Genomic DNA, 22,912 nt, shown 5'->3' on the forward strand with positions numbered 1-22,912 from the left:
GACACTTCTCCAAAGACATACAGATGGCCAAACAGCTCATGAGAAGACGTACAACATCACTAATTATTTGAGAACTGCAAATCAAAACTACAATGAGTTATCACCTCACACAGGTCAGAATGTTCATTTGTAAAAAGTCTACAAACAATAAATGCTGTAGAGGGTGCAGAAAAAAGGGAACCCTCCTACCTACACTGTTGGTGGGAATGTAAGTTGGTGCAATTTGGAGAACAGTATGGAGGTTCCTTAAAAAACTAAAAATAGAGCCACCACATAAAGCGATCCCAGTCCTGAGCATATATCCAAAGAAAATCATATTTCAAAAAGATACATATCAATAATGTTCACTGCAGCACTGTTTACAATAACCAAGACGTGGAAGCAACCTAAATGTCCATCAACAGATAAACTGATAAAGAAAATGTGTTACATATATACCATGGAATGTTACTCAGCCATTAAAAAGAATGAAATAAAGCCATTTGCAGCAACATGGATGGACCTAGAGAGTGTCATACAGAGTGAATAAGTCGGACAGAGAAGAAGAATTACCATATGCATGTCTTTTATGTAGAATCTTAAAAAAATGATACAAACGAACTTACAAAACTGAAAGAGACTCACAGACTTAGAAAATGAACTTATGGTTGCTGGGGCGGGGAGGGATAGTTAGGGAGATTGGTGGTCATGTACGTATTTAAAATGGATAACCACAAGGACATTCTGAGTATCACGCGGAACTCTGCTCAGTGTTAAGTGGCAGCCTGAATGGGAGGCGGGGTCTGGGGGAGAATGGGTACATGTGTATGTATGGCTGAGTCCCTCTGTTGTTCACCTGAAACCATCACAACGTTGTTAATGAGCTACACCCCAAAACAAAATAAAAACTCTTGAAAAAACAAACTAAAAATAGAGCCACCATGTGATCCAGCAATCCCACTCCTGGGCATAAAATCTGAAGAAAATCATATTTCGAAAAGATACATGCACCCCCAGTGTCTATTGCAGCACAGTTCAGAACAGTCAAGACATGGAAGCACCTAAATGTCCATCAACAGAGAAATGGATGAAGAAGATGTGGTGTGAGTGTGTGTGTGTGTGTGTGTGTGTGTGTGTGTGTGTGTGTATAATGGAATATTACTAAAAAGGAATGAAATAATGCTACTCGCAAGAACATGAATGAACCTAGAAATTATCATACTAAGCAAGTCAGACAAAAGACAAATATCATATGGTATCACTTACATGCAGAATCTAAAAAAAAATGATACAAATGAACATATTTACAAAACAGAAACAGACTTACAGACTTAGAGAACAAAAATGGTTACCAGGGGGAAGGACAACAGGGAGGGACAGTTTGGAGGCTGGAATTAACAAGTTGGAATCCAGATTGCCGGGACAAACAGCAATAACCTCAGAGATGCAGATGACACCACCCTTATGGCAGGAAGTGAAGAGGAACTAAAAAGCCTCTTGGTGAAAGTGAAAGAGGAGAGTGAAAAAGTTGGCTTAAAGCTCAACATTCAGAAAACTAAGATCATGGCATCCAGACCCATCATTTCACAGCAGATAGATGGGGAAACAGTGGCTGACTTTATTTCGGGGGGCTGCAAAATCACTGCAGATGGTGATTGCAGCCATGAAATTAAAAGACTCTTACTTCTTGGAAGGAATGTTATGACCAACCTAGACAGCATATTAAAAAGCAGAGACATTACTTTGTCAACAAAGGTCCATCTAGTCAAGGCTATCGTTTTTCCAGTGGTCATGTATGGATGTGAGAGTTGGACTATAAAGAAAGCTGAGTGCTGAATAATTGAAGCTTCTGAACTGTGGTGTTGGAGAAGACTCTTGAGAGTCCCTTGGACTACAAGGAGATCCAACCAGTCCATCTTAAAGATCAGTCCTGGGTGTTCATTGGAAGGATTGATGCTGAAGCTGAAACTCCAATACTTTGGCCACTTGATGTGAAGTGCTGACTCATTTGAAAAGACCCTGATGCTGGGAAAGATTGAGGGCAGGAGGAGAAGGGGATGACAGAGGATGAGATGGTTAGATGGCATCACTGACTCAATGGACACGGGTTTGGGTGGACTCCGGGAGTTGGTGTTGGACAGGGAGGTCTGGCATGCTGCGGTTCATGGGGTCACAAAGAGTCGGACATGACTGAGCAACTGAACTGAACTGAACTATATATAAAACAGATAATCAACAAGAACCTACTATAGAGTACAAGGAACTCTACTGAATACTCTGCAATAATCTATATGGGAAAATAATCCAAAGAATAGATATATGAACTAAAGCACATTTCTGTACATTTATAACTAATGCAACATTGTAAATATTCTTATACTCCAAAAAAAATTAAAATTTTTTTCTAAAAATCAACATTTTCTTGAAAGATGGCTACATTCTACTCCTACCAACAAAGAGAACAGTACTCAGAAGTCTGTGGACCCAGTTACTGGAACCACCACATCAAATAAGATGAAATGTGTACCAGCTATAGCAAAATAAAGGAAGCAGTCAAACTATCATCTCCCTATTACAGACCCAAAGATTAACACACAGATATATGCATAATCTTCATATTCAGAAGCACTTCCAGGATGAAGAATGTACTTGTTCTTGGTCATCTGGAAAGTACTGCCACCTCTAGATGGAGGGAACAGCCTATGTCTTTAGAAGGATTAATATCAACTATAAATTCAAACTGCTGAAGTATGAAAAACTGTCCCAGGAATCAGGTAAGTGGCTCTCTTCTAGGTGAATAAATTCACAGCTTTCAGCGTGTCTCCATTAGCTGTCAACTCTGTAGTAACAGAGCTGTCTACAGAATTTCTGAAACAGCCTGAAAACACTAAGCAAAAATAAAGACACAAATGAACCTACCTACAAAACAGAAACAGACTCACAGACTTGCGGTTTCCAAGAGGGAGTTGGGGGAAGAGGTGGACTGGGAGTTTAGGATTAAGAGATACAAGTTTTATATACAGGATGGATAAACAGCAAGGTCCTTCTGTATAGCACAGGGAACTACATTCAATATCCTGTAATAAACATAACGGAAAAGAATATAAAAAAGAATATGTACATATGTATATCTGAGTCACTTTGCTGTATAGTAGAAATGAACACAAGACTGTAAATCAACTATATTTCGATTTTAAAAATTGTAAGAAACTGGATTATACACAGATTTAATTTGCTTAGCGCCTGCTGGTAAAGAATCCACCTGCAGTGCAGGAGACCTCGGTTCGATTTCTGGGTCAGGAAGATCCGCTGGCAGGGATAGGCTACCCACTCCAGTATTCTTGGGCTTCCCTGGTGGCTCAGCTAGGAAAGAATCCAACTGTAATGCGGGAGACATGGGTTTGATCCCTGGGTTGGGAAGATCCCCTGGAGAAGGGAAAGGCTACCCACTCCAGTATTCTGGCCTGGAGAATTCCATGGACTATAGAGTCCATGGGGTCACAAAGTTGGACATGACTGAGCGACTTTCACTTTCACTTTAGCAACCAGAGATGATTTTACACTAACTTGTTCTAATTCAGGCGAGTAGGATTTCCCTAGTGGCCCAGGGCATAGGACACCACCTGCCAATGCCAGGGACACAGATTCGATCCCTGATCTGAGAAGATCCCACATGCCGCAGAGCAGCCAAGCCCGAGCGCCACCACTACTGAGCCTGTGCTGAGCCCTGCGCCGAGAGCCGGCACTCCTCAGCAAGAGAAGCCACCGCAGCAAGAAGTCCAGGCACAGCGAAGACCCAGTGTGGGAATAAATACATGCACTTTTTAATTAAAAAATAATAAAAGTTAGGTGTGAGTAAATCCAAACATTAATTTTTAACCACAAATATTCACATCAGTACTGGCTTTCTGGTAAATTTTTTAGTTAAAACTTTTTTTCTTTTTAATATTAAAACTATAAGCTTTTCTCACACAGACTGTTAAAAAAGATCTGGAGAGGCCATCTAATTCATCCTTTATCAAGATAAATAATGTTATCAAAGATGCAAAACTTTTCAACTTAAGAGACTCCTTAATCTGAGCATTTATGCTTTTAACTAAAAGCATATTTCCCCCCACCCAAAAAATGGCAGTATGTGCTAAACATGTATTTTCCAATTGAACTTATAACAAAAAAAATTAGTCATATAATGCAATTACACATATTTTTACATTATTTTACATTTTCTTTAAACCACAAAAAGCACGCTTATTTTCCCCAAAACAATGGTTGCTGACATACTTCAGTTCAGGCAGCCCACTGAAGATCTCTTTGCGGCTTAGGTCAGAAATCCCGTTTCCAAGAAATATTTTTGTTCCATCAAATTCTTTGGCTCCTTTCTTACATTTGCCTTTAATATCAGAGTATACAGAAACATGATCTCCACCTTTCATAACTAGAGGAAAGAAGAAAGCCATATTACACTGACATACCTATTCTTCGGCAGAACCATGAAAACTCTTCAAGCTTTAAGATTGGGGAGGCCTAGGGGCATCAGTAGTGGACATGAAGCAGCCTAACCTGGCTCATGGTCTCACTATAACTTCTGACAGAAAATACAACTGTTTACTTTCAAATGTTTGACAACAATAAATCTATTTTTTCTCCCTAGGAAAACAAAGATGCAGGATAGTCTTCGAAACATCCAACCTCAGGGACCTCCCTGGCTGTCCAGTGGTTACAACTCTTAATACCCGGGACACCTGTTCAACCCCCAATCTGGGAACTAATATCCCACATGCCTTGCGAGGGTCAAAAAAAACCACAGCAAACATCCAACCTCAGTTGGAAGCCTTTAGCTGACAAACTAAAGGTATCTTCTATTTCAATTATTTTCCCCATATCTAACATTCCTTAAAAGAATAAATTAAGAATACTGAGTTTCATCCCAATATTAAGATCCCAGACTTGGAATGTTTCCCCTGCAAATGACAGTTCAGCAGCCTGAGGTTTCAGCACAATTGAGTAAAGAATGGAAAACAAAATTTCACTGACATCTTCCACTCTTTTCATCAGTCATGATCCTCTAACATCATTACAAATGTCCTCAAAGGGAATAAGAGAAATGGGCAGAAAATCCACATCAGATGCCTGATTCATTAGTCCTTCTCAGATACACACCTCAACAGGCTATACTAAATGCACAACTTGGCAAAGATCTTTGTTAAAGCAAATTTGAAATGTATCTAAGTGAGGATTTAATGAATTTTCAATTTGATGATACACATAAATGTTAGCAGCTGTTTTACAGAGAAACCTAAACGTTATACTCACATTTTGAGGCTGATACGATTCCAGGGACAAACACATGGGCTCCTCGTAACACAGCATTGCCACACTGGGCTCCAACAATGACTTCACAAGGCTGTTGTTTTATATTCTTCCTAGAGAAGAGGAGTGAAAGTGTAAAGAGTGATGCACCTCCAACGTCAACCAACCTTTTCAGGGTTTCAGACTAACCCTAAATAAATAAACTCTTTAGTCTTCATTATTCCAAATGAACAAATGAGAAAAAGTTGGAAGAAAGATAAATACACAAGAAATAATTTCTTAAAAACTACAAAGGCATTCCCTGGTGGTCCAGTGGTTGAGAATCCACCTGCCAACACAGGGAGCATGGGTTCAACCCCTGATCCGGGAAGATTCCACATGCCATGGGACAACTTAAGCCCTTGTGCCACAACTACCAAACCCACGTGTCCTAGAGCACGTGCTCTGCAACAAGAGAAGCCACCACAATGGGAAGCACACACAGAACCAGAGAGGAGCCCCTGCTGGCCGCAACCAGGGAAAGCCCACAGGCAGCACCGAAGGAGCCCCTGCTGGCCGCAACCAGGGAAAGCCCACAGGCAGCACTGAAGACACGGCACAGCCAAAAATTAATAAATAAAGTCTGGGTTTTTTTTTAATTACAAAGAGGATGGGCACTTGAGAAGAAAATCTTGGTGCAAGGTAGTAAGTGGCATCAAAAATTGCTTCATCAAATACAACTGATGAATAAAAGAAAGAAGCCGACTTACAGATACGGGGAACAAACTAGTAGGGACAGGGAGACGGGGAGGGGCAAGACAGGAGTCGGGGATTAAGAGGTACACACTGTTACGTTCAAAATAACCCACAAGAGTCTATGATACAGGGAATATAGCCAATATTCTTTTCTATACTGAAGTACAGTTGATTTACAATGCTGAGTAAGCTTCAAGTATATAGCAAAGTGATTCATATATATGTGTATATATATATATGAATATATATTCATATATATGTGTGTATACATACATATATATATACACACATACACACACACTCTTTTCCATATTCTTTTCCCTTATAGGTTATTCCTATATATTGAATATAGTTCCCTATGCTATACAACAGAACCTGGTTGCTTATCTACTTCAAATATAGTAATGTCTGCTCAATCCATATTGCTAATTTATCCCACATCCTCACCTGTCCCCTTTGGTAACTACAAATTTATTTTTTATGTCTGAGTCTACTTTCCTTCTGTAAACAAATCCATTTGTATCTTTTTTTTCTGGATTCCATGTACAAGTGGTTTCACGTGGTACTCATCTTTCTCTGACTGACTTCACTTAGTTTGATCATCTCTAGGTCCATCCATGTTGCTGCAAATGGTATTACTTCACTCTTTTTTATGGTATAGCCAATATTTTATAACTATAAATGGAGCATAACCTTTAAAAATTGTGAATCACTATACTGCATACCTATAATTTATATCAACTATACCTCAATTAAAAAAAAAAATCTAAGGCAGGACTAAGGTCATAGGAAATGACACACAGGGTAAAACAGGCCAAGGCAGCCCTTGGGTCCCAGCCTGGTGTCTGTTATCAATAGCTCTGATGCCTACTGTGTTAGAAGGGACATGATCAAGCGTTTATACTCTAATCCAATGAAGCTCTCTGGAGATTAAAACCACAACCCCAAAGGAAAAAAAAAATGTTTCATCATTTAACCAGCAGTGCTGTTTCATAATAGCATTAGGAGAGAAGAGCAATAATGTTTGTCTTCAAAGACTAAAACAGACATGTAAGCAATGCAAAAACATTTCTGAAGTGGTAGACTGGCACACAGTAAATTATTAATGCTTTAAACAAGACAAAGATAAGTTCTTTCCTCCTCTGCTATCCAACTTTCTTCAGTGTTCTCCAGTTTCTCACCTCCCATCCATCCCTTGAAACTGAAGCCTGGTATCACTTCTAACACTCAGAGCAGACTTTCTCAAAGGTCAGGGGTACCTATGTGATGAGCCCCAAATAAACATCTCAAGTACTGCACTTCTGATGGGGTTCCCTGGTTGGCAACATGTCATATGTATGGTCCTAACTCCTTGCAGTTTTAAGTGCATTTTAAGTAAATTCAAGAAATTAAGTGTATTTTCTTGTCAAGATCTCCAACTGATCATATCTCAGTAAGCTTCTCAGATTTATCCTCCTCCTTCCAGGTCCCACACTCACTGCTCACTCTCCAGCTATTTCTGGACGAGGTTCATTTCTCCAGGTTCTCAAACATGCCATCATCTCTTCTCGCTTTGTATCCCAAACCTTGGCAATCTCGTGGTTTCGGTGACCACTTACAAAGATAACCTATATATTCTTTATTTTACTGAAGTATAGTTGTTTATAATGTTGTGTTCATCTCTGCTGTACCACAATGTGAACCAGCTGTTCTTTTTCATATTCTTTTCCATTATAGTTTATCACTGGATACTGACTATACCTCCCTGTGCTATTCAGCTGGACCTTACTGTGAACCCACATATTCTAATGATCAGCCTTTCTAGACTGATTATCTGCAGACAGCTGTGCACAGATGTCCTACAGCTACTTCCCACTCATGATTCCCTGATCCACTCCTCAAATCCTTGGAAACAGCCCAAAGCTTCATCCTCCTGTGTTTCCAGTCAAAATGACGTTATCTACCTGAGCAGCCAGAACACAAATCCTGGCATCATCTTGAATCGCCTCCTAAAACTTCTAACTCAACATTCACTGAGTTACCAAACAACGTCTAATTCTCTGACACGTCTCCCAGGCCCTTCCACCCCCAACATCAGACTTACATCATCTGATCACCGGATATTGTTTAATCCAGTGATCCAACTTCTGTGTTTTATCTTTGGTTGCTTTCAGACCCTCCTGATGTCTCTGGTGTTCTTCAGTTTCATTCTGAGGCACCTAGTCATGTATTTATCTTTACTTTTGCCTTCAGATACTGTATTTCTTAAATCTGACTTTCATCAATTCTGGAAAATTCTTCATTATATTTTTGAATACTGTCTCTCCCACATTATTTCTCATCTCTACATCTGGGATTCATTAGGAACACGTAGTACCTTTTCATTCTTGTTCTCATGACTCAGTTTCGTATTTCCTATTGCTTTAGACCTCCTTTACCTGCTGTATTCTAGGTGATGGGCCATAAGCCATCTTCTAGTTCATTAATTCTCTCATCTGTTGAGTCTAGAGTTTAACTCACTGAATGACTTTTTAATTTTAATGAAATTTTAATGTCTAGAAATTCTTTTTCAATTCTTTTTTTCCCTCTTAGGGTCTTTTATGTTTTAGATTCTCCCTTTTGCTTTTAATCATTTTCAAGGAGACTAATTTTGTAGTGCCTACCAATTAGCTCTCTTTGCTACATTCTGGGCTTCCCAGGTGAACAGCTGGTAAAGAATCCACCTGCCAATGCAAATGCAAGAGATGTGGGTTCAATCCCTGGAGTAGGAAATGGCAACCCACTCCAGTATCCCTGCATGGAAAATTCCATGGACAGAGGAGCGTGGTGGGGGCTACATTCCATGAAGTTGCAGAGAGTCAGACATGATTGAGTACACACTGGCTGGCTTCAGTTCTGGGGGAATCTAATCCCTCAATCTGTTGTACGTTATGCATGTCATAGGTTTTTTCCCCCCAACCCAGGCTCCATGGCAAGAGAGCTACAACTCCTAATTACTGCCCTGCACTGACTTTTGGATGGTTCTCACGTCTTAGCACTAACAGCCTGTCGTTAAAACCAACGCCCCTAAGTTCAGGGGACCAAGCACCTTCTCCCTCAAACCCTTCAACCCTTAATCTTAGCTCACGCACTTACTGCTCAATTTTCAGTTACCCTTCATTCTAACCCCTGAGTATCTCACTAAGGTTCTTAATCATTCTGTTGTCCATGTTATGACCTATTTTTTGTTCAGTGTTCCTAGGCCTAAGTAGCAGAAACATTCTCAAGTTATCTAGTTCACCATACTGCTGGAGATAAAAGACTAAAATAGCTCCCTAACTCGGCTCCAGGCTTGCAATTCATCTTTTGAAAAAAGTGTTTTCAGGCTTTTTTGGCTGCAATCCAATGTGAGAAATGCACTTGAACGGCATCCCAGTACACATGTGTGCCTATCCACACTTACATTTATAGCAAATGTTTCACGAAACACCTTCCCATGTACACTCCAGGATATTATATAATAAAATCCCTATTCCTTAAAAAAAAAAAAAAAACTATAAACAACCAGTTAAACTGATTTCACAACCTACTAATAAGTCAACATCTACATGTAGTTTGGGGAAAAAAAAGCTTTATGCTACTACCAGTATTATATTTCTAAAATCATGACTGTAATAAAAGTTATTTGGCTCCTATATTCCATGTGAAAAAATAAAACATTTCTTAGTTTCAAAAAATAACCCTTCAAAAAGACTCATGTACCCCAATGTTCACTGTAGCACTATTTACAACAGCCGGGACATGAAAACAACCTAAATGTCCATCAACAGAGAAATGAATAAAGATGTGGCACAAATATAAATAAAATTATTACTCAGCCACAGAACAGAATGAGACTGGGGCATCTGCAGAGATGTAGATGGACTAGAGACTGTCATACAGAGTGAAGTCAGTCAGAAAGAGGAAAACAAATGTATATGAACACACAGACGTAGAATCTAGAAAAATGGTGTAGATGATCTTATTGGCAATACATATCATACAGATATATGATATGTATAAAAATGTGGCTGATTCACTCTCCTGCACAACAGAAACTATTAATAGCACAGCATTGTAAAGCTATACTCCAATAAAAATTAATCAAAATTAAAATGAATCCTCCACATTTCACTCTAGCTCTTCTAACTTCAACATCTTTCACCAACCTCTCTGAAAACTGATAGATTCCCTGTCACTTTCGTCACAAACCACCATGTACTTTCATACCTCTGTACCTTTGCATGTACTTTCTCTCTACCTTGTGAACCCTTGCCTACTTTATCTCATCTATCTCCTTCTTACTCACCTACAAGGCTCAACTGAAATACCATGTCTTTAGAGAAAATCTTTACCTACTTCTTTGCATTCAGCTCTTCCTCTTCTCTGCTTGGATGGTACTTAATTCATATCCCTCCCCAGGAATCTACTGCAGTTTGACTTGTACCAATATTCACCTGCTTTTAGACTAAACTATGTTTCACCCATCTGTATATCTTGGGTCCTCACACACAGTTCAGTTCAGTTGCGCAGTCGTGTCCAACTCTTTGCGACCCCATGAACCACAGCACACCAGGCCTCCCTGTCCAACACCAACTCCCAGAGTCCACCCAAACCCATGTCCACTGAGTCGGTGATGCCATGCAACCATCTCATCCTCTGTCATCCCCTTCTCCTCCTGCCCTCAATCTTCAAAAAACATTTTGTGAAATGGAACTCTGTAATGTTAATCAGAAAGTTTTTATGAGAACACCATTTCATTGAAAGGAGAGAATGGGAGACTATGGGGAAGAGCACTGACATAGTGGGCCAGGGACGTTCCTGGTGCTCCAGTAGTTAAGAATCCACTTGAGTTCAATCCCTGGTCAGGGAACTAAGATCCCACATGTTGCAGGGCAACTAAGCCCACATGCCTCAATTAGAGACCCACCACATCCAAAAATAAAAACAAACAAAAAACCACCTTTCTTTGGAAGGCCTAGTGATGAGGCTGATCCTTGGCTAGCAAACTGGAACTCAGAATCAGAGGATTTCCCACTCTTAACTGACTCAGTTCAGTTCAGTTCATTTGCTCAGTCATGTCCGACATTTTGCAACCCCATGGACTGCAGCACGCCAGGCCTCCATCACCAAGGGTAGCTCAATGTGCCTACATTATCTGTAACAATTTGTAAACAAATAATATGGTTTATGGTGGACACTGACTTCCCTTCTGGGAGGATAGAATGTGTATACCTACCAGGCACGAGCTGCCCACAAAACCAGCCCTAAATGAAAACCCTGGATGCCTGTCTCTAAGGAGCTTTCCTGGATGGTGACATCTCACAAATGCATGGTCATCCTTGTTGCTGGGGGAGTTAACTGCACACTGCATGACTCCACTGGAAAAAGACTCTGCAGTTTACAAATGGGTTTTCCTAGACTTCATCCCAGGCAGCTTTTATTTTGTTGATTTTGCTTCAGATTCTTTCACTGTAATAAACTATGGTCACAAGTACAACTACAGGTGGAATCCTCCGAGTCCTCCAAGAGAATGACTGAGCTGGGGACTGGTCTTCGGGAATCTTTCAACACAAGTAGTAACTGTATAAAAACATAAGATCGTATATATATGCAAGTGTCAAGGTGCAAGTCAGCACTGCTGAAGTTTTAGTGAAGAAATATAAAAGTCAATGTAGGGCCATAAAAAAAATACTAAAAGCTTGATTTTTATTAAAATGTTTTTAAACAAAAGAGTGAAGCAATAGCATTAAAGAAACGTGATGTTCCAAGAATACAGTAATAAAGACTGGAGAAAAATAGTAAGAAGGTGCTTAGGATAAGAGAAAACTAATTAAAACAGCTAAAAATGAGGTGCCTATGAATTAAAGACCCACTAAAGAGAGGCTCGAGATTATGAGAATGCATATAAAAAATACACTTACCTACTTAGCATGTATTTAACTGCATATATTAGCAACCCTTCAGTAAAAGGAAGATAATATAATTTTGAGATATCACACAATCATGATATCTCACTTGCACACATATTATCTGATATCTTATAACCCCGCATCAGAGGTAAGGAGCAGCGGCTGTGCTTTGCTGAAGCAGCCGTGAAGAAAGACCCCGCATCCAAGGTAAGAGAAACCCAAGTAAGACGGTAGGTGCTGAGAGAGGGCATCAGAAGACAGACAGATGGAAACCACAATCACAGACAACTAGCCAATCTGATCACACGGACCACAGCCTTGTCTAACTCAGTGAAACTAAGCCATGCCGACAGCCGGGTCATGGTGGAAAGGTCTGACAGAATATGGTCCACTGGAGAAGGGAATGGCAAACCACTTCAGTATTCTTACCTTGAGAACCTCATGAACAGTATGAAAAGGCAAAAACATAAGACATTGAAAGATGCACTCCCCAGGTTGGTAGGTGCCCAATATGCTACTAGAGATCAGTGGAGAAATAACTCCAGAAAGAATGAAGGGATGGAGCCAAAGCAAAAACAACACCCAGTTGTGAATGGGACTGGTGATGGAAGCAGGGTTCGATGCTGTAAAGAGCAATATTGCATAGGAACATGGAATGTTAGGTCCATGAATCAAGGAAAATTGGAAGTGGTCAAACAGGAGATGACAAGAGTAAACATCAACATTCTAAGAATCAGTGAACTAAGATGGACTGGAATGGGTGAATTTACCTCAGATGACCATTATATCTACTACTGTGAGCAGGAATCCCTTAGAAGAAATGGAGTAGCCATCATAGTCAACAAAAGAGTCCGAAATGCAGTACTTGGGTGCAATCTCAAAAACGACAGAATGATCTCTGTTTGTTTCCAAGGCAAACCATTCAATATTAAGGTAATCCAAGTCTATGCCCCAACCAGTAACAATGAAGAAGGTGAACAGTTCTATGAAGACCTAAAAGACCTCCTAGCTAACACCCAAAAAAGATGTCCTTTTCATTATAGGGGACTGGAAGGCAAAAGGAGGAAGTCAAGAAACACCTGGAGTAACTGGCAAATTTGGCCTTGGAGTACAGAATGAAGCAGGGCAAAGGATAACAGAGTTGTGCCAAGAAAACACACTGGTCACAGCAAACACCCTCTTCCAACAGCACAAGAGAAGACTAAACAGGGACATCACCAGATGGCCAACACTGAAATCAGACTGATCATATTCTTTGCAGCCAAAGACAGAGAAGCTCTACACAGTCAGCAAAAGAAGACCAGGAGCTGACTGTGGCTCGGATCATGAACTCCTATTGCCAAATTCAGACTGAAATTGAAGAATGTGGGGAAAACCACTAGACCATTAAGGTATGACCTAAATCAAATCCCTTATGACTACACAGTGGAAGTGAGAAATAGATTTAAGGGACTAGATCTGATAGAGTGCCTGATGAACTATGGAATGAGGTTCGTGACATTGTACAGGAGACAGGGATCAAGACAATCTCCAAGAAAAACAAATCCAAAAAAGCAAAATGGCTGTCTGAGGAGGCCTTACAAATAGCTATAAAAAAAAGGGAAGCGAAAAGGAAAGGAGAAAAGGAAAGATACACCCATTTGAATGCAAAGTTGCAAAGAATAGCAAGGAGAGATAAGAAAACCTTCCCCAGCGATCAATGCATAGAAATAGAGGGAAACAACAGAATGGGAAAGACTAGAGCTCTCTTCAAGAAAATTAGAGATACCAAGGGAACATTTCACGCGAAGATGGGCTCAATAAAGGACAGAAATGGCCTGGACCTAACAGAAGCAGAAGATATTAAGAAGAGGTGTCAAGAATACACAGCAGAACTGTACAAAAAAGATCTTCACGACCCAGATAATCACAACGGTGTGATCGCACACCTAGAGCCAGACATCCTGGAATGTGAAGTCAAGTGGGCCTTAGGAAGCATCACTACAAACAAAGCTAGTGGAGGTGACGGAATTCCAGTTGAGCTATTTCAAATCCTGAAAGATGACGCGAATTTGGAATATGCCAGCAAATTTGGAAAACTCAGCAGTGGCCACAGGACTGGAAAAGGTCAGTTTTCATTCCAATCCCAAAGAAAGGCAATGCAAAAGAATGCTCAACCTACCGCACAATTGCACTCATCTCACACGCTAGTAAATTAATGCTCAAAATTCTCCAAGCCAGGCTTCAGCAATATGTGAACCGTGAACTTCCTGATGTTCAAGCTGGTTTTAGAAAAGGCAGAGGAACCAGAGATCAAATTGCCAACATCCGCTGGATCATGGAAAAAGCAAGAGAGTCCCAGAAAAGTTATCTATTTCTCCTTTATTGACTATGCCAAAGCCTTTGACTGTGTGGATCACAATAAACTGTGGAAAATTCTGAAAGAGATGGGAATACCAGACCACCTGACCTGCCTCTTGAGAAACCTGTATGCAGGTCGGAAAGCAACAGTTAGAACAGGACATGGAACAACAGACTGGTTCCTAATAGGAAAAGGAGTATGTCAAGGTTGTATATTGTCACCCTGCTTATTTAACTTATATGCAGAGTACATCATGAGAAATGCTGGGCTGGAAGAAGCACAAGCTGGAATCAAGACTGCCAGGAGAAATATTAATAACCTCAGATATGTAGATGACACCACCCTTACGGCAGAAAGTGAAGAAGAACTAAAGAGCCTGTTGATGAAAGTGAAAGAGGAGAGTGAAAAAGTTGGCTTAAAGTTCAACATTCAGAAAACTAAGATCATGGCATCTGGTCCCATCACTTCATGGCAAATAGATGGGGAAACAGTGGCTGACTTTATTTTTCTGGGCTCCAAACTTACTGCAGATGGTGATTGCAGCCATGAAATTAAAAGACATTTACTCCTTGGAAGAAAAGTTATGACCAACCTAGACAGCATATTAAAAAGCAGAGACATTACTTTGCCAACAAAGGTCCATCTAGTCAAGGCTATGGTTTTCCAGTGGTCATGTATGGATATGAGAGTTGGACTGTGAAGAAAGCTGAGCGCCGAAGAATTGATGCTTTTGAACTGTGGTACTGGAGAAGACTCTTGAGAGTCCCTTGGACTGCAAGGAAATCCAACCAGTCCATCCTAAAGGAGATCAGTCCTGTGTGTTCATTGGAAACACTGATGTTGAAGCTGAAACTCCAATACTTTGGCCACTTGATGCGAAGAGCTGACTCTTTTGAAAAGACCCTGATGCTGGGAAAGATTGAGGGCAGAAGGAGAAGGGGACGACAGAGGATGGGATGGTTGGATGGCATCACCGACTCGATGGACATGGGTTTGGGTGGACTCCAGGAGTTGGTGATGGACAGGGAGGCCTGGCGTGCTGTGGTTCATGGGGTCGCAGAGAGTCGGACACAGCTGAGCGACTGAACTGAACTGAATCTGGTATCTCATTTGCATAATATAATTTTGATATCACATGATCATGCTATCTCATTTGCATGTCAATCAAATGTTTCTTTTCAGCAGGATTGCTATTTGTATTGAACCAGCAATCTTTGAGCAATTACTTGAATATTCCATTGTATTCACCCTATTATTTCATACATACAAACTGTAATTGAAAACCAAAGTGCTAATGCTAGTGGCAAGGCAACTATGAGAAATGGAAATGGAACGGCTGGAAGAGAAGGGCAAACTCAACCTCATTTGTATCTCAAGATATTTCTGGTACTGAATTATACTTAATTATTAGGGAAAGTTAATTTTCTGACCTGCTAGAAATAGATTTTTATCAAAAAGGAAAGAATACCAACAGACAATATACAGAGACTCTTAAAAATTACAAATTGAATATTGGCCTAAAAAATTCTATTGATTTAAATGCAGTCTTTAAAAAATGATGGTTGCAGTACGGTGTTTAAAATACTCTTGTATGGATGCAGAAAACAAACTTATGGCTACCGCAGGAGAGGGATAAATCAGGAGAGTGGGACCGTCCTATATACATTATTACAAGTTAAAGAGATAACTATTACTAATAAGGACCTACTCTGTAGCACAGAGAACTCTACCCAATACTCTGTAACCACCTAAATGGGAAAAGAATCCAAAAAAAGAATGAATATATGTGTATGTATAACTGACTCACTTTCCAGTACAGCAGAAACTAACACCACATTGTAAATCAACTATACAACAAAAAACATTTTAAAAAGATACTCTTATACGGGGGCATAAATTAGGAGTTGGGATTAACATACACACATTAATACATATAATATAGATAATCAACAAGGACCTGTTGTATAGCACAGGGAACTAAACCAAATATTTTGTAAAAACCTTTAAGGGAAAAGAATCTGAAAAGGAATATATAATTAAAGCACTCTGCTGTACACCTGAAACTAACATCACACCATAAGTCAACTATATTTCAATTAAAAAAATGAAAAATACTTTGAAGCAAGAGAAGACTGGCTTTCAATTTTCTCTTTTAAGTTTTTCAATAAAGTTGACATTGATACCATCAACTTCAGCAGTACCACCTTACTTTAATCTAATTACCATTGGTAAAACCTTCCTAACATTAAAATATATTTGATCAAGACTTTCCTGGCAGTCCAGTGCTTAGGACTTCGCCTTCCAATGCAGGGGGTGCAAGTCTGATCCCTGGTTGGAAAGCTAAGATCCCACATGCCTTGGGGCTGAAAAATCAAAACATAAAAAAAAAAAAAAAAAACCAGAAGCAATACTGAAATAAATTTTAAAACTTAAAAAAATTGTTAAATATATACATATATTTGCTAAGTAAATTAAATATCATGTTAAATAAAATGAAGGAACCTGAATTTTATGTTGAGATTTACTTTTTGAATTATTTTCTCTCTTTAAATTGTTTAACCTATATTTTGATATCCTAAATCGTTGTGAAATGTTGAGCTTCTAGTAAAAAAGATTTGTCAACAAGTAAAAGTACACATATATTCCATTTTCTAAAGCCCACAGAAATGGGGGAAGAAAAATTTGAAAGAAAATTCAATTTTCAAGAAATCTAAGCAGCAGCTAAGTGAGATGACTGGATGGCATCACCGACTCAATGGACGTGAGTTTGAGTAAACTCCAGGAGATGGTGATGGACAGGGAGGCCTGGCATGCTGCGATTCATGGGGTTGCAAAAAGTCGGACACAACTGAGCGACTGAAATGAACTGAACTGAAGATGCAAGTGATGAAGAGTAATTAGCTGACACAGTGAAATCTGGATCAAATCCAATTCCTCAAAAGGGTATGACTGTTTCTGAAAAGGAAAGGCTCTTGGACACCCAAACAATTATTCATTCCTCAGCACCAAAGGGTCAGGCAGAAAGAAGGAAGGTCTGGGTATGTCATGTCAGTCCCACTCCTTATGGATAAAGCCAAAAGAAGAATTGGACTGGTAGAAGTGGTTTGTGCAAGTCTTAGGGCAGCTATAAGAAGTTCTTCATTTTTCATAGTGGAAAGTCAAAAGATACCTAATAAAACTGGTGATGAGTTTAAAAGACAAAACAGAGCTGACATGCTCCTTTCAGAAATGAAAGGTAGGTGTATGAATCCACAATCCTAAAAGATTTCCTGTTAACTCATTGTCGGTGTTACACAGTTCACTAACGTTTTAATGAGTAGCTTGCTTACTACAAAGAATAGGACGAAAGCATTATTATGAAGCCAGTAAGAAGAATGAAAGAGTTACATAGATTATGGAAAACTATGGGCATCGTGGAATAATGTCCAGTGTATTCTAAAATGAATCTCAGATCTCAGAAGACCTGTGACTGATCAACTATAGTAATTAGTTGGTTTTAAACTAAATAGGAATGAGAGAAATCAGAACAGTGGTTTCCTAGTATGGAGGGCAGAATGCAGAGAATTTTCTGGTGATGGAAATGGTGTATGTCTTGATGGGGGTGAGTCCTGACTATATAGTTGTATGAATTGAGCAAAACTCGGCACACTTAAGTAAGACTCCTCCATTCACTAATGCGATGTTCCTCTTAACAAAAATATACAATAAGGAGTTTATAGACTCTATTTTAATTGCAAAAGTAATACGTGTTTACAGTAAAAAAAATAAATAAACCAGAAATGTTACAATTAGAGCCTCTTCTTACCTAGTTTCTCCCAACCTCCTCAGAGTTAAGCACTCAGAATTAATCCCTGTTAATAGTTGGGTATATTATACCCTCCAGAATTTTTTCTGTGTATAAATAAATATACATAAATCTGTAGTATTTAATTGCAAAAGAAATGTGGTTATCCTACACAGAGCATCATGCTTTACGTGTTTAATTGTAAATATCATCATTTATTTGTACATATAATTCTCCCACATTAAAGGCTGTATTTGACCACTAAATTATCAATACTTAAAAGCTTTAACAAAATGATTTTTATGTTTATTACTACTCTTAGGGGTATTAAAAAAAATTTTATCACAATTAGGGATTTAAAAATGCTCTTTGGGAACAGAATTCCCATTATAATATGAAAGCCTTTTTTTTTTTTTCCCTTTTTTAAATACATGCCTTCCAAACACAGTAAATCTTCTATTTAGCTGTGCTTAGTTGCTCAGTAGTGTCCAGCTCTTTGCAACCCCATGGACTGTAGCCCACCAGGCTTCTATGTCCATAGAGATTCTCCAGGCAAGAATACTGGAGTGGGTTGCCATTCCCTTCTCCAGGGGATCTTCCCAACCCAGGGATCAAACCCAGGTCTCCCAGATTGCAGGCCGATTCTTCACTGTCTGAGCCACCAGGGAAGCCCAAGAATACTGGAGTAGGTAGCCTATTCCTTCCCCAGGGGATCTTCTCAACCCAGGGATGGAACTGGGGTCTACTGCATTGCAGGAAGATTCTTTACCAGCTGAGCTACCGTGGTAGCCCGTTCTACTCAGAGAATACAGTAATTTAACATCACTGTGAATTAATAAAATTTTACAAATATATCAATTATGAAAATAGGAAACACTGTTGCTTTGTATTTCTGTTGTAGCTCCAAAAAAGTTTTAATTTAGCAGTGGAATCTCTTAAGATATACAAGTAAACAAATGTCTTAGGGAATGAAAAAAAATCAATCACCACTAAATGGAACTAATATGCATTCCTCTCAAGATAGCTGAGTCTATTCCCAGTGTTCTTTTGTAGTATTTTCCACGACAGACAATGTAGTCAACGTTTATCAAGTTTGTGAATTCCTGTCTAAATAAAGTTGCTAACAGAGAAACTTAGTACTATCACCAAACAGTAAAAAAAAGAACCTGTGAAAATTTTTATTTATAAGAATACAATTTGAAAATGAAATAGTTACAAACCTAGGTCCAATAACAGGAATAAGTAAGACATCCTGAAGGTCTGGATGCTGAAGAATAGGAAAACTTAATCCATTAAACTGCTGTTGAAAATAAACACAGAGGATTACAAAGCAATCAACACACTGGGTAAATTTCAAATTACAGAGCTTTTTAGTGTCATTACCTAACAGAGCATAAAGTTTGATTTAGGATTATTTTCATTTTTTTCCATGGGATACTCCAAAAAACAAAATCAAAGACTTCAAAACAACATTTTCTCTATAATTTGATTCTCAAGTTTCTTGACTTCTTTACAAGTAAAAAGCTCAATTTTGTTAAGTGTGACTTTGTAAACACAAACCATGTTAACCTTAAGTGACCTACTTTGAAAACACATATCCAATATAGAATTGCATGAATAGGACATTAAAGACTGAAATTTTTAAATGCTGTGTGTTATATATTATCAACACTGAATGCCATGTCAGTTTTTTGCTTGCCTGTTTGTTTTTGGTAGCACCGTGGTATATGAGATTTTAGTTCCCCTGCCAGGGATTGAACCCGTGCCCCCCACAGTGGAAGTGCAGAGTCTTAACCAATGGACCACTAGGGAAGTCCTGCCACGTAAGTTTTGATGATGCTTCCTGGCAAAGGCTGAGGATATTCAGTATCCTCCATCATACTTGGCCTTCAGACTAGAAACAGGTGCAGGGCCAGCAGCATAGGTGCCAAGGCTAACTCCCAGTCTCATGGGTATGAAGAAGGAAATGGCAACCCATGCCAGTACTCTTGCCTGGAGAATCCCAGGGACAGAGGAGCCTGGTGGGCTGCTGTCCATAGGGTTGCACAGAGTCGGACACAACTAAAGTGACTTAGCATGCATGCGTGGGAGAAGAAAATGGCAACCCACTCCAGTATTCTTGCCTGGAGAATCCCAGGGACAGAGGAACCTGGTGGGCTGCCGTCTACAGGGTCAAAGAGTCAGACATGACTGAAGCGACTTAGCAGCAGCAGCAGCAGTCTCATGGGAGCTAACTGCGCTGGCAGCTTGAAACTGACCAGAGTGGGAGCATTTACACCACAAAAAACAGCACACACTACAAACCACCATTATTTTTCCTAGAAAGGGGGTTGTTCGGTATGTACCAGCACACCATGGCTGCAGACAGAAGACAACCGGGCACTCCCCGTGAACAAGGGGAATGGAGAGCAAGGACTCTGTCTATCAGAGGGCCACACACACATACTGGAAAACAAGTCTCTGCTGTGTATGCTACTGATTACATCTTCACATACTGCACCAAAGCAGTAACAATAATAGATACTTGTGCTGCACTGTAGTATCAATACACTAGCTAGCGAAAGCCCCAAATCAACCTATTTCTAAGTTGAAAAGGAAAGAGAACAAAAATTCTTCGGATTTTGGAAATCAGACTATATTTCTACCAAGTCAACAGCTCTTCTGAGTTCTGCTTCCTCTGACCAAAGGGAATTTTGAACTAACCATACCCAACAGCATAGTAAGACATCTTGAGGGTGGACTCCTCATTCAAACAAACCTCTCTGTTTTTTCCCCTCTCTTCCTCATGTTCTCTCATTGTCTGATACCCTAGCAGGAGTCCCCAGCCTCTGGGATGATCTGAGGTGGAGCTGATGAAATAATAATAGAAATAAAGTGCATAATAAATGTAATGCACTTGAATCATTCCAAAACCATCCCCCTCCCTTGGTCCATGGGAAAACTGTCTTCAACTGGGAGAATGGAAAAACCAGACCCTGGTGCCAAAAAGCTTGGGGACCGCTGCCTGACAGTATCTAGACTATGATCCTTCCAAGGAGAAGATAATGAATTCTGTCATTTGTTTTTGTTTTGCTTCGGAAGCATTACACTTTCTCCACACTACAGAGATATTCTACACAGAGATCAACCTGCTCGGGCCAAGATTTTCCTTCTCTCCTTTTCTATCAGATATTAAAACAATACAGAAATAAAACTTTCATAAAACCACGTGTGCCTAACTTTCATAAAAATATCACACACTTTTTTAACCAAACATACCACGGGCTTCTTCTTCTGTTTGTTTCTACCCTGTGCCCTTTTTAAAACAGCCTTATTGAGGTTTACTTTACATACCATAAAATATATCCATATGGAATGCAAAATTCAATGATTTTTATTTTTTTTAGTAAATTTACAGAACTGTGCACCCCTCACTAGAATTCAGTTTTAGGTCTTATCCATCACCACACAAAGATTCTTCACACCTATCTGCAGTCAATCCCTGTTCCAGCCACAACCCCCAGCAACCACTAACCTACCTCTTTCTCTAGAAGCTGCCTTTTCTGCACATTTCATACAAATAGGATCACATACTACACAGGGTCTTGTGCCTGGCTTCTTGCACTCACTGTGGTGTTTTTGAGGTTCACCCACATGGTAGCATGTATTAGTTCACCACTTTCATTGCTGAGTTCCATTTCATGGTGTGAACTCAACCACAGTTTGTTTTTCTATTCACCAGTCAATGAACATTTGGACAGTCTCCCCCTTTTGGTTATTACAAACAATGCTGTTAATAATATTCATGTCCAAGTCTCTGCACGGACATGTTTCCACTTCTCTTGGATAGATATAGGAGTGGAATTGCTGGGTTGTACAGTAAGTTTATGTTTAGCTTTTTAAGAGACCACAAACTTTTCCAGAGATGCCAGACCACTTGACTTTCCCACCAGTGGAGACAGGTTCCAGCTTCTCCACATCCTCGCTAGTCAAATGAAATTTTAAAAGATGAAATTTCAATATGTGACCCAGAGAAATCTGGAGACAAAGCACCCGCTTGTATACCATTCAGGATATGCCTTTGGGATACATGTGAGCTTTGGGACATAGAAAACGAATATTTGTGATCTAAAACCTCCTTTGAGTCCCCTTTCCTGGTAGCAAGAAGCAAGACTCAAACCACCAGGTTCTTACTTACTGCCCACAGCCCCACTTTCTCAGTCTCATCTCAACCTTTACAGAAAGGGACTCAAAGCCCAGAATGAGTTCATCTGCCTTGTTTTAGACACAACACCTAAGATTTCTTTCTATAAGACTGGGATCCTAGGTTACCTAAGCTCTAGGACTAATTTTCTAGAAAAGAAAACCACCTGGATCTGCCTGAGTTCTGCACAGAACAGCTTCCTTTATTCAAGCTGAAAATCTATACACATGGCTATATAAAAGTAATACTCTCAGCTGCTTAGAAAACTGTTCACACTGTATGCCTCATACAGTCAATAAAATTATCACTCATTGAAATTCACAGTAACCTTTCTCCAAGTTTTACATAATTATTATACTAAGTTCTGGTCTCATACAGACAGAAACTGTGGCTAATTCTTCTTACATCATGGTCATCTCCTCACAACTTGAAGTTTACAGAACTGTTCCTAAAGACAGTATGATAAACATTTCACTGATGTGGTGATATTAAAAACAAAAAAACAAACGAATCAAAACAATAAGGTCCTAATGTATAGCACAGGGAACTATATTCAACATCCTGTGATAAACTGTAACAAAAGGATGTGAAAAAGATTACGCATGTGTGTGTATATATATAACTGAGTCACTTTGCTGCACAGCACAAACAACACTGAAAATCAACTATAC

At 39.5% G+C, this 22,912-nt stretch overlaps 1 protein-coding gene across 4 annotated transcripts in view; it reads right to left on the reverse strand.

Annotated features, from left to right (window-relative positions):
* NSUN6 (NOP2/Sun RNA methyltransferase family member 6) overlaps positions 1-22,912 on the reverse strand; it is a 77,999-nt gene that overhangs the window by 49,684 nt on the left and 5,403 nt on the right. For 2 of the 4 annotated variants that reach the window (XM_013968458.2, XM_013968459.2), the window contains exons 3-4: positions 5,293-5,402; positions 4,261-4,414 (exon numbers count right to left, since the gene is read on the reverse strand). In XM_013968458.2, the coding sequence (XP_013823912.1) occupies positions 4,261-4,414; positions 5,293-5,402 (264 nt within the window). Of the gene's footprint in view, positions 1-4,260; positions 4,415-5,292; positions 5,403-19,278; positions 19,359-22,912 lie in introns of all 4 variants that reach the window. The other 2 variants (XM_005687985.3, XM_018057161.1) reach the window with 2 other exon arrangements.

This window comes from Capra hircus, chromosome 13 (assembly GCF_001704415.2).
Source record: "Capra hircus breed San Clemente chromosome 13, ASM170441v1, whole genome shotgun sequence".
NCBI classification, from domain to species: domain Eukaryota; kingdom Metazoa; phylum Chordata; class Mammalia; order Artiodactyla; family Bovidae; genus Capra; species Capra hircus.